At 39.6% G+C, this 12,612-nt stretch overlaps 1 protein-coding gene across 1 annotated transcript; it reads right to left on the reverse strand.

Moving 5' to 3' along the window:
- Nucleotides 1-832: 832 nt before the first annotated feature.
- Nucleotides 833-12,319, reverse strand: epsti1 (epithelial stromal interaction 1). The gene is made up of 11 exons (XM_030787123.1): nt 12,128-12,319; nt 9,058-9,116; nt 8,678-8,761; nt 8,470-8,543; nt 8,288-8,371; nt 7,209-7,282; nt 6,712-6,796; nt 4,868-4,951; nt 4,370-4,443; nt 4,048-4,214; nt 833-1,134 (listed from the first exon to the last, which is right to left on the reverse strand). Exons 1-11 carry the CDS (start codon nt 12,298-12,300, stop codon nt 1,004-1,006), a joined length of 1,089 nt encoding a protein of 362 aa, XP_030642983.1. The 5' UTR covers nt 12,301-12,319; the 3' UTR covers nt 833-1,003.
- Nucleotides 12,320-12,612: the final 293 nt, after the last annotated feature.

A 12,612-nucleotide genomic window follows, 5' to 3' on the forward strand; every position in this document is an offset into this window, starting at 1 on the left:
TTCACGTCCACCTGAACTTTCCAACTTTTTCCTTCTTTTCATCGCAGGATAAACACGCCTTTCCATTGCCTCACAATGACATGCACTAGACCTCACAAAAGGCTGACTTAGTTAGGCAAAATGGTGCAAAGTTTTAAGGGTGAAATGGTTCCAATTTTACCATCCACAGAGATTCTGGGGCAATTAGTGATTCAGGGTGATGGTGAGGGTTGCAAAATTGTTCACTGTTTATTATGATCAGTGGCATGTAACACTGATGCCTTCGTGTTAGCGGTTATCTGTCAAATCAACCTGTTTGATTAATACAGTGCAAAGTCTGCTGATATGATAGGCCTGCCAGCAGCTTGACTTTTTATGATGGCCTTAGACTTAAAATTGTTATTGTACTGTTTCTAAAATAAGAGTAAGGCATTTATGTCAATTCAGCGATTGTCAAGGGTACAACAGGCTTCCACAAAGTACTTTTTGAAATCATTTGTTTCCATCTGCATACCATAGAGTTAGGGACTTTTTGTTTTTGTATGTCAGTCACTGATGTAGACAAATTTGTTGTTTTAATTTTTGTGACATTCAGATAAAAAATAAAATAGGATAGATCCTCTTCTTGAAGGATATTTGGTGTTCTTGGATAGAATTACAAGGAACTGGATTTATTGTTTTGTCCTTCTTGAAATCACCAAGAGAACAAGTTTGGTTTTAAGACAAACAATTGAATTTTAAGTAAAATCTGTTCACAATAAGATGTCTAAGCTAAGGCAAAGCTCAGTAAGCACAAACATTGTGTCATTAATACAAAATCACGATAAATGCAGAGAATTCATCAGTTCGCACCACAAGTAATTTAATAGTAACTTCAGGAAAAGCCTAGCCCCCTTTCAGTTGCAGTGGTATCTTCTGGAACATGGTAATAATGGATCAGCCCAAAAACCTATCATGAAATGAATAGTCAGTATCTTCATTTGTTCGTCATTATGTCATTCTGAACAGGGGCTGAGGAAGTTACTCAGTTCCATTGCTGAAGTAGCTCATAGGCTTGCTGGTAATTGCCGTTACACTGAATAACAATATCTTCCAGTAGATCTCGGTCGTAGGAAGGAAAGTTGCTCAGCAGCTTCATTATTACCCATTCAGAATCTGGAGGGGGAAAAAAAAAAGGAAGTGAGCTAATGTAAGTCTCACACATATTTCCTCAGAGGAGTTCAGAGGATGGAAAAGCGTTCTCTCGCTTTTTTTTTTTTTCATTTCTCTACCTTTGGGGCGACGATGAAAAAAACAGGTGATGGGACTATTTTGGTTTGTTCCTGAAACATTTCAGCTATCTGATTCTTTGTATTGAAGATGTCTGGACATACCAGATTAATCCTAAACACTGGCTGTAAAGTGTTTCACAGAGGTTCATCTGGTTCATGCAGCAGGGGAAACAGAGTGGGAGTGCATGTCTCCACCACAATCCTTCTGCCAGCCCGTTCCACAAAACAATGCCATCCTGATCCTCCAACCACAGAGTAATGGACACAAACAACCTCCGTAGCAGGCAAATGTCCTGCTAAGCCAGTCCCACAGAGTTCAGAGAGTTGGACAGCTGGGAGAGCTGGGCCTGGGCACAAAAGCCCTGGGGAGCCATTTTGAGGAGGAAATTGAGTAAGTCAAGTGGTGAAAGGCTAAGAGCCTAACCATGGCGATAATTGAGATGGATAGAATGAATGCCACCGAACGACGGGGCAGATCAAGAGCCATAACACTGACTCACACAATGACAGAGGGACTCCACACAGGATCATGTAAATATATGAGAACCATGCGTGTAGGAGCCTTGCGAGCCTGTGGTTCATAACAACCCTGTGCCATGAGTAGAGTGGAGAAGTGAACCAGAGAGGCAGCCAGAGGGAGCACTGGCTCAGACTGTGACATGTATAGAGTATCTCTGGCAATAGAGCATCAAGTCTTAAGGATTTGGCCAACCACAAACCTCAGTAGTGGATAAAACTCTGTGTCCACACTGTGATTTTGATATATCTGGGACTCAAGCCTACAGATATGATGTGTCATTTGGCATGTCTGAAGTCATGCAAACGAAAGGTGAAAGCCACTTTAATCCTCTGCTGTCATGCCGTTAACGAGCAGCAAACTGAAGAATGTGGAAGTAAAATGCTCCCAAACAGCCACGCCTTTTGGTGAAAGGATTGGGGAGTGAAGTAGTCTTTAGACTATGGAACGGGATTTGGGTCTGAGCCATTTTGCAAACCAAACATGAAAAGGCCTTTCAACATGCATTTGAAATAAAGTTAAGTTAGGGATAAAACTGAGGATATACCATTGATTTTCACTTCAGGTTATATGGAGTGTCAGGAAAAAAAATACTAGTTATAAGATGCTCTATACTTGCAATTGACGTGGCTTTTATATAAGCACCAGTGGCAGCAGTGGAAACAGAAGAAGAACAAACCACCCCCTTTAAATCTATCATTAATTTCAATCTGTTCCCGTTTATTCACCCTGATTAACAATGAAACGATTCACAGAATAATTAACACCGATCGCGTTAATAGAGTAAACGATTATTAATGTCATTCTGTGATAGAGTTACTGTTTTTTGCAGAATAGTAGAGGCCTGAGTGCTAAACTTTACTGCGCATTGCACTCAACGCTGAAGTATTATACAGATAAAAGATTCTGTTTGTTCTAACCTAAAAGTTTACTCTCAGAAACTGAGATCGCTTTCAATAACTTTACTTCCGTTTTTTTAATTTGAATGTTGTAACACAAGAAAGCTACAATGTAAGGCATATTGAGGGATTAGGTTTCCAATACGTATTCAGATAACTGCCATCCTTGTTAAAATTTTTCACGCTGTAGCTTTCGCTATAGGACACAAGCTTCAGACAATCCACAGTGTTTCACAAGCATTTAAACAGCACAATCTTGTTAATCAGAAGAGCGCATTTCATATTAAAATTCTCTAACATCGGGCAGAGAGAGAAAGTACAGTTGTCCACAGATTACAGGAATGTGTGGGTATAACACAGTTGCTACACAATTCAGTAAAAGAGAAATAATACTATCACGAAATGACATTGGTAATCAATTACTCTATTTATGCAAATGGTGTTAACAATTCCGCGAATAGTTTTTTTGTTAATCAATGCGGATTAATGGGAACAGGTTGAAATTCATTATAGATTTAAAGGGGAGGTTTGTTCCTCCTGTTTCCAGCTCACCAGCCGCCACTGCTTGGTACTAAAAAAGTTTCAAAACAAGATAAAAGCAGATATTACAAACAACAGATAAGATAAAACAAATAACTGTTGCTCTGAAATCAAGAAAACTTCAGATGCTAGAGTTGTTTGTGAATGGCTTCTCTGGAAATCACATTTGGTTTCCCCTTAACTAATGGTATAATAAAGTCTACCCGGCTTCATTATTCCAGGCTCAAGCTGTGCAAGCCTGAAGATGATGCTTGTGCAAGTAATGAACATGCAACCAGACTGGATCTTGAAAAGCGAACCAATGTTTTTCCAAAGTTGCTTCTGACAGAAACACGCAGACATCAGAGTAATCAGACTGCTGTCAAATGAAGCATGCCAGTAATTCATACTTTAGAGAGACCACATTAACTTTCTTTTTTTTTTTTCCCCAAGACAGACCGTTTGGATTAGAGTCAAAAGCATGTCAAACAGGCAGCTGGCTGCCAGTGAATTCTCTGTCTCTTAGTGGCTGCTCATAATTAATTGTGCTCTCAGTGCTCTTACTTCATTCCAGTTCATGGCAATGCGTCTGAAAACGGCGTCTGTATATATCACATTTCTGTTGTGTGCAGAGGATTTAAGGGCTTACTTTTGTTTACACACTTGATATGTTAATATGTACAGCAGTTTAAGATGAGAATGAATGATCTCAGTCATAAATAAAGCATGTACATTGACAAACCGCTTTTTAAATACGAGAAAAAAAAAAAAGTTACAATGGAAACAATTACGGAGACTTTTTCGAAGTGAAATAGACTAAACATTCAGAATGGTCAACACATAAATCTCATGTGAGACTCACCAGTCTCCTCTGCCGTGTCTGTGTGGACCTGTGTTGGGTTGGGCTCAGAGGATGAGCCAGGGTCTTGTGGTTCACGGGACTGACTATCCTCCAGGGAACAGGCCAAAGGCTCCTGAACTCTACCTGATCCAGCCGCCTCCAGTCTGTCTAGAAAAGCTGAGTTCACCCTGGAGGAAGAAATATATCTTCACCTAATGCCCAAGGCCAAATGACTTCCCAGAACATTGCAACATTCGAAAATAATAAATTACTACTCATGAAAGCTTAATAAAAGTCACATTCATGGCTTCCTAAAAGTTCTCTCAACATTAGGTGGCCATACCGCCGACGCTCCATTTCCAGTTGTCTCTTCCTTTCCTCCTCCCGCTGCCTTTGTTTTTCCTCCAAAAGATCACTCTGAAGATTATGAACAAATTCCATGTTAATCCCAGATGAAGAAAAATGTTCCTTTTACTTTGACAAGACAGATCAACTTGTATAAATTCACCACCCAATTACCTCTTTGATAGCGGACATATTGACCTTTCACCTTTCTGAACTTTACCGCTAAGTCAAGATTTTGTATGACCCAGAGAAATGTTTAAACCCATAGCGATACCCTTACCCTGCCAGCTGGAAAACACATACACTTTTCCATCCATTACAACATACGAGAACCTATAACACCGTAATCAAGAACACATGCTACTTTCGGCCAAGTTGATTCTTTGTTTTGGCCCTTTCCCAGAACTACTTCTTGAGTTGTTCATGGCCCTGTGTACCAAAAGCAAAGGTTCGGCACTTATCACTTTTGTTAATTTTCACTTCCACAATGTGATACCTTCTTCCTTTGTTCCTCCTTCCCTTGCTGCAGAATCGCATTTTCTTCCGCTCTCCTGGCCTCTCTGTATTCATGGCTACGGGCCTGGTGGGAGATGTAGAGGAATAACAGAGCTACAGTACTTTTATTGACTCATTCTCGTCTCTTTAAACACCCCCACTTCTAGTGACCTGAACCCTGAACACAGCTGAAGAATGAGCAGTCAGATAAATGTCAGCAGGACACTCTTTCTGGTGATGTCATTATAAGATTCTCAGAGCACTGTGCTATGAGAGGATGAAGAGAAGAGGCTTTAGAGATGAAGAGATCCATTGTGTTTGGTCAGACGTCCCGGGGACACTGGGGAGCGCCGAGGATGGGGCTGTTCTGTTTTGAATGGCCGGAGAGTAAGGGGATTAGGTGGGACGACCTGGGCCTTGCACCCTGGGAAGCCAACACAAAGGAACCCTTACACAAACAGAGGATATGGAGGAGATTAATCTGTCTTGTGAAACCATCACTGAAAGCATAACAATCCTCAGTGGCCACAAAACCACATCAAGACATAGTCTTTCCACAAACACTTTGATCGGCGAGCCTATGACATTTAGGTTGGAGCATTTCACTACTTTGCCTGGAGGCCATCCAGACAGTTAAATCAATACACTGAGAAGAAGTACAGTACAATGTCCTCTTTGCCCTGCGGCTGACAAGACTCAAGAAACATACTGTACGTAGTTACTGACGCTACACAACGTTGCCGTAGAGACATGATCCCTTAAGTCTTAATGAGTAATATTCCTATCAGGGGGATTTTCCTCTACAGACAGAAAGAGAGAGATGGAGAGAGAACCCCAATGTCTGGGCAAGGCAAGAGTTCTGTATGATTGAAAGATACAGAGGAGCAAAGCCTAGAACTACAGCAATTAAAGTAAGCCGCACGAGAAAACATTTCTTTGTTCACCGCAGGACCTGTGCATGCAATTTTAACAATGCTGTCAGTTACCACATAAAGCGGCTTACAGACTTTCAGGCATCTCATGCTCACTGAAATTTCTTGTCTGAGAGATCAACACTGGTCAGCTGAAGCAGAGATCAGAATACCTTAAAAAAGGTCAATATACTTCATGCTACTTTACACTTAGTTTTCAAAGCGATACCTGTCAGCTCCCTGTAAAAGCATTATACATTAACACCTTACAACAAAAAACAACAACCTGTCTGATTGTATTCCTATTATGAATGCTGTTTCCTATCAGTCAAGCCATGTACATTTCAGTAGCTAAAAGTGAAAATGTCGTCATCAAAATGACCCACTAAATCAGCACCTCACAGTGCACTCCCTTGGACAGGATGTCACTGGCTGAGAATCTGGCTTTTGTCCATATGATTTAATAGGACCTATGCTGGTTACTTCAAATGACTCTGTCTAAGCTTTTTTTGTTGCTCTCACACAGCCCCTTCTGTGTGCTCAAGGAAAGACTTGTTGGTAACTCTGGGAAGTCCCCCTGAACTCCAGTTGCCTTCCCAGGAGGGAGTTAGCATTCTCTTTCTGCCCAGACTGAAAACTGTGAAAACTTGATCACGGACTTGAAGGGCTTTGTCTTCTGTAAGGATAATGAGAAGATAATTGAAAGAGTCGGTGAACCCCTCTGAGTACCCACTTTCCTACACAATTGAACACTTAATGTCGATGAAAGCTGCCAGGCGAGAAACGTTTACCCTAAAAACATGTATCAAATTAAGATCAATTGGTGAGAATTACCCTAATGCTTTGGGTTGTAACCTCAGGGCCACAGCTATGTAGCAAAAGCCTAAACCCAGGCCTATACGGTACACAGTGCATTCTTTGGCTGCTGGCTTACCCAAGATGACGTTGGCGCAGAGCTGCTAGCCGACACAGGGACGGAGCTGGACCTCTCGATACTTCTAAGAAACTCCTCTGTCCTTCTGCAGGAAACATGGCATTTTACAGGCCACAAAAAAATAATATTCTTTTAAGCACATCACATTGTCCACAGACATGCCACTAGGAGAAAACATTGTAATTTGATATGTCACCTAACCAGCTAGTACTTTGTATTTTCTTTGGAACAGACTCCCTTGATTGTGTCCTGATCATCTCCCTTTCATTAAAGTAATACATATATATATATATATATATATATATGTATATATATTTTTTTTTTTAATCGCAAACTGACTCTACTGGTAAATCTGTCCTTAGCTTGTCTGCACAGTGTAGTCTGGTATGTTGCTTTTGGATTAGAGCCAACAGAGTAGCTTCCCTTTAATGTTTGAATGCGGCTGTCTTCGCTCCATGGGGGTTCTGGCAGCAACTTGTGAAAATATGCTCACGTACGTTTGGTGATCATGTTGGTACAGCTCCCTTCTCTGCTGCTCGACTTGCTTTGTCTTCATCTCAAGTTTAATGGCCTGCAATGTAATTCACACATAGAGGTTTTAATCTTGTTTTCTTTTGATCTCACTGCACGCAAAACAGGCATCAGATATTGATGCGTGGGACAACCATCGCGAGAAAACTTTTCTGTTCATTTCTGTGGGAAATGCATCAATATTTGCCATGGATGCAATTCTGTACTCTGTCCATTGGAGGTTGCCATTTCCCCCCGATTATTAGTTGCCTTTTTTATTTTGTATGTGATCTCTTGAATGTTATTTCATTCAAAAATGTTACTGGCATTGTTGTAAGAAAAAAGTTATCGGCAGTTAACGGGTCAACTAAAGGTAGAGCTCATTGCTTGTTGCTTTGGAACATTTCACACACCCATTTCAGTGACACCTCATATGATTATGAAATGAACAATTCTTGACTCAAGCGTTAAAATACTGACCCTTGCCCGCATGAGTCAATATTTGATGCCTGTTTCATGAGATCAGCTTGCAAAGGTACACAGCTGCTCTTAGACACATATAAAATGCTTACTTTCTGGAGAAGACCTAGAAGGGCTGCTGATATATTTTTTATTAATGGCATTGCTATTCCACACAGGATTTTAATCTAAAAGTCTTAGGTCTATGAGAGTAACCACTATTACACAAAGAGAACAGCCAAGCAGTGACCAGAACATGCCTTACAAAATGAACTGTTACTGCCTGTGGCTGCTGGCAAAATTACTCTCATCAATCAGGAAACCTCCTAATGTCTCACAGGCTGAAGTTTGATATGTTGTTTAATTGCCATGCACTTGATGACTCATATGTGCCAACTGTCTGCAGTGACACCTAGAGTTTTAAAACTGAACTACACAGATGCCATAAAATAATAATCATAATAATAAACGAAGGCAGTACTGAAGATGACCTCATGAGAGGTCTACATATTTATATCGTAAACATTACACACCCTCCATCCGGCCTCAAAAATGGAAAGTATAAACAATCGTCAGTGTCCAACAGTTTCAGCTTCATTATTTATACCTTCTCTCGTTGAATGTCCTTCATCCTCTGAAGCTCTTCTTCCTCTGCCTGTCTTCTGCATCTGTCCATTTCCTCCTTTTTCAGCTACATGAACAAATCCACAACGAAAGCATAAAATGAATCAGAAGTACACAAAAAGGTTGAGATTGAAATGAGTAATCCAAATAACAACATCACAAGACCTTCTTTTGGAGTTTTGATTGGCGCAAATTCAACTGCTGCCTCTGCCTCACCTCTGCCAAAGATATCCCCCCACCTGCGGGAGTGAGTACATTAGAGAGCGATGAAAAGTGTTTGCAATCTCTCTGTGAAGGGTTTTTTTTTTTTCGTGGACCAGTGTTCTAAGGGATTTTGCTGTATGGTTTACGAGCCTTTATCTCTAAATATTACCCAGTCTCTCTGGTGTTTCTCGAATGGGACCAGGACGGCGTTCCTGTCTCAGTCTTTCTAGCATCTGCTCCTCTTGTTGTGCCACTGCAGATGTAGAAGGATACGAAAACTCCAAAACATTAGTGATGTTTAAATGAAAATTTTTGCAATACACTCTTTTTATTAAAGATTTAGAGTAATCTACATCTTCAGAAATGTTCAAAATGCTTAGTAATAGTAGTTTAGTAATCAGCCTTGCAATAAGCTCTCTCTCTTTCTCTCTGCTTTTCCTTTAAAATGAGACATCTGTTGAAAGTATACCTGCTGGTAACAATTACAGGAATGAAACATCTGGAGCATGTTGGCATGGAAACTACAATAACAGCCTTGTCATGACTTACTCCTTTGCAGTTGGCTCCGTCTTGATTCATTTGGTGGTATCATGGTATATCCGTCCATGCTGAGCACACAAAAAAGGCAAATTAAATACAGCAGGTGTGCGTTAATTTTTTCCTTCATCAGTGCTCTGTATTTAACAAACTTCATGATCTCATGGCCCAATTATGCTTCGAAGGTGGGGTACAGACCATTTTATTGTAAACAAAGTCAAAATATATTTTTCCAAACAGGCTAGGGGAAACTCCCTTGCATAGACAAATGTGTTGAGTTGTGACACAAATAAGCCCACCCAAAACACACACTGCAGTCAAAGCGCGATTCATGGTCCACACCCCGACAAACACTTATGTGTACTGAATTCCAGCCATAATTTTATGCGCCTCTTCCCCAAGTACGCTGTCTAATTTCCATCTTTTTTTATGTCATTATGTAGTGAAGTGGGAATGAGGTATTTAGTGTGTCATGTCTGGGGGCCAGAAAAACAAATCTTGATATTCTCTTATTACAGTAAGTGGTACTTACAGGATTAAATGTTACACATTACATAAATGTGTTCAATTCCCATACGCTCATGTTTCATGTAATGCAATAATAATTATAGCAATTACCTTTTTAAACATTTGTCTTTGTGGCAATTCGTCTCTGTGTCAGTTTGGTCATGGTTAGATAAACAAGGGGAGCGCGCACTAATTAATTTCTTTAGTTTGTGATTCCTGCATCGGCTCCTCCGAAAACTCCTCTTTTGAATCTTTATGAGTGTACTATGAGTCCTTGGTATCTGTATATCTCTAAGAAAACCTAGTCACCCCACATATTGTTTCTGTGTAAAAGGTCTCATACCCAGAAGTTAACATCAGTTTAAGGGGAAAATATATCTTTTGCTGCAGCATGCACACACCGGGAACATGAGAAAAACACTTCCCCAATCTTTTTCCACATGGACTTCCATGAGTGTATGTCAGAGGGTGGATCATTTAAACGAAAATGGAAAATGGATCCCACAACATCTGACATGATCAGATGAAGACAATGTTTTTGGAGCTTTGTGAAAATATCGAATATAACCAAATCTGTTCTGTTTGAAGGGTTTAGAGTATGGTGATTACGTGTAGGAAATTAGGAGACTGGGGCTGTCTGTCACACTTTTTACTGTTGCGTGCTTCTCAGCATCAGCGCATCCTACAAAACAAGTAACATTAGAATAAAGAGTAAAATGTCGTACAGGAATTGGTCTCTTTTATCTCTTTTATCCTCATTGCTTATTTCTGCAAGCAGTTAACTATCAAAAACATTTGTTCCAGCTGTGGTCACCAAAACCACTGCTTTGTTTGATTGTCCCTACGATTTTCAGTTGGTTTAACAAAAAAACTTCCCACAAAAATGAGCTTCTTATGCTTGTTTGTGCTTTTTACAATGGTAATTATTTAATGTACAAAGCTTATTTACATCATATGTATGATGTATAGCACCAATGTAAATGAAGCGGGTTTTATAAAGTCTTAGTAAATAGTGGTTTCATCACCACATGAAATTGTTTCATGCAGTGAAATACTCAGCGAAACTAATGAAAATAGATAACCAATGGGCTTATTCCTATTCAAAATGTATCAAGAACAGAAGTAGCCTTGCTTAGAAAAACAAGTTCATCAGTATAAGTTGAAACATGAAAACCACATCTCCATTAGAAACGTAGTCGAACAAACAACCCCATGAGGAGACCCCCTTTTTTTTATCTTTTTTTTTTTGCTTAACAAGTTACCATGTGGCTTGATGTAACCACTCAAAAGCAAGCAAAGTTAAACCTATTCATTTCAGGATGTTATGCTGGATCCAGATAAAGGTGCTGGAGAGAACTGATTACATATGTGGTGTGAAAATAGATAGATAGATAGATAGATAGATAGATAGATAGATAGATAGATAGATAGATAGATAGATAGATAGATAGATACTTTATTCATCCTGAGGGAAATGTAGGCACTTTAGGCAATTTGGGGAAATTACTACATGGTAGCCAACAGCTGGCTATAACACCAGCCTCAGTTAAAATACATAAAACTGTGCTGCATGAGGATGCTAAGATATAAACACCATGTAGGGCTATTTACTATGTTTCAGTATTTCATGTCTGGTTGGCACTGAATTTGTAAGTGAGTCCTTTTAAAGTAAGTCCCAAATTTCCATTTCAACAACCCTGTTTGACATGATGAGAGATGAGGTTAAGGAGAGTAGAGTGACTCATGGTGAATGCAACTGCTGCCAGTCAGGGAGATCCATTAGATAATTGCAGACATATAATAGGTCAGTGTTCTGTGCTAAAAGATAAATCAAAGCATATTAAATGAAAAACCTTTGGAGATCAGTGTTCCCCATTAGAAGCGACTTATTTTGGTACAAATAAAATTGGTAGATACAAAACAAAGGAGTTCTCGTTTAGCAGTAAAACGATACGTCACAAGACAAGACTGCCCAACGTGAGAGGACCCAGCAATATGTCTCTTGGACGGTCTTTACTTGTGGTTAAATGTTATCCTGCAAACTGTAGATCCTGCTTCGCGCAAAGATAAAAGTATCGCTCTTGATATGAATTCAAGATTCAGAAATAGATCTCCCAAAAATATCAAGGTTGTAAATAACTCTTTTGCGCATGCGTATGTGTCTGTTTTCCTCCAAGTTTAGGTTTCAGTAGCCTATCCTTGAGCACCCTGAAACGAAACTGAAACTGCTATACTGTAGCTACGGCTATACTTTACTTATTTACTTAGACATATTTTGAATAAAGTAGCCCCTTAGCCCCCCAGTATCACCATGCAATCTTTGCCATAGTTTCTGAATAAAGTCAACGATGAAAAAAAGGGGCAATTATTATTATTATTATTTTTGCCATATTCTTTTTTTTTGTTGTTGTTGTTGTCTTGTTTTGTTTTTAGCCTTTGTATTTCAAAGGGGAAATTGTTTTAAGCCACTATGTGTCAATGACAATTTGACTAAAACTGTGCATTAATTACAGTTCGGTATATTTAAAGTCGTTTGCTGGATATTGCGGTCTAGGACATGAGACAATTTACTTACTATTTAGACTGGCCCCCCGAATCCCTTGGCGGGTGTGAGTAATGCTTCTCAGGTAAATTTTCATTTGTGTCCTCCGTTTGCTGTTCATTTGCCGAATAATTGGATGCTTCTCGATTTATTCTTGCATTCGGCGAACTTTTGTTTTCATATTTCACAATTTGTCGTCCGTCCATCCTGATTACGTACGTAGGGATGTGCTGGAGAGGACCTCTCTGGTGTCAAATGCTTGGCTGGCTGGCTGGCTGGCAGTCCTTATCATAGCAATGACATGAGTCACCGGAGTTGCAATGACCTACTGTATACTATAAGTCTAATTTAATAAGTATAATTTACGATCGTAAAAGTACATCTGTTAATACACTTATACTGAAATTTGCAGTCGAGTATTTTTTAAATATCCAAAACATTTTATTTGAACAATTTCAAACAATAACGCGACTTCAAATAGTTATATTATCCGCAGTTCTGAATTTAGAACAAAACGG

Source organism: Chanos chanos, chromosome 10 (genome assembly GCF_902362185.1).
Source record: "Chanos chanos chromosome 10, fChaCha1.1, whole genome shotgun sequence".
Taxonomy (NCBI): Eukaryota; Metazoa; Chordata; class Actinopteri; order Gonorynchiformes; family Chanidae; genus Chanos; species Chanos chanos.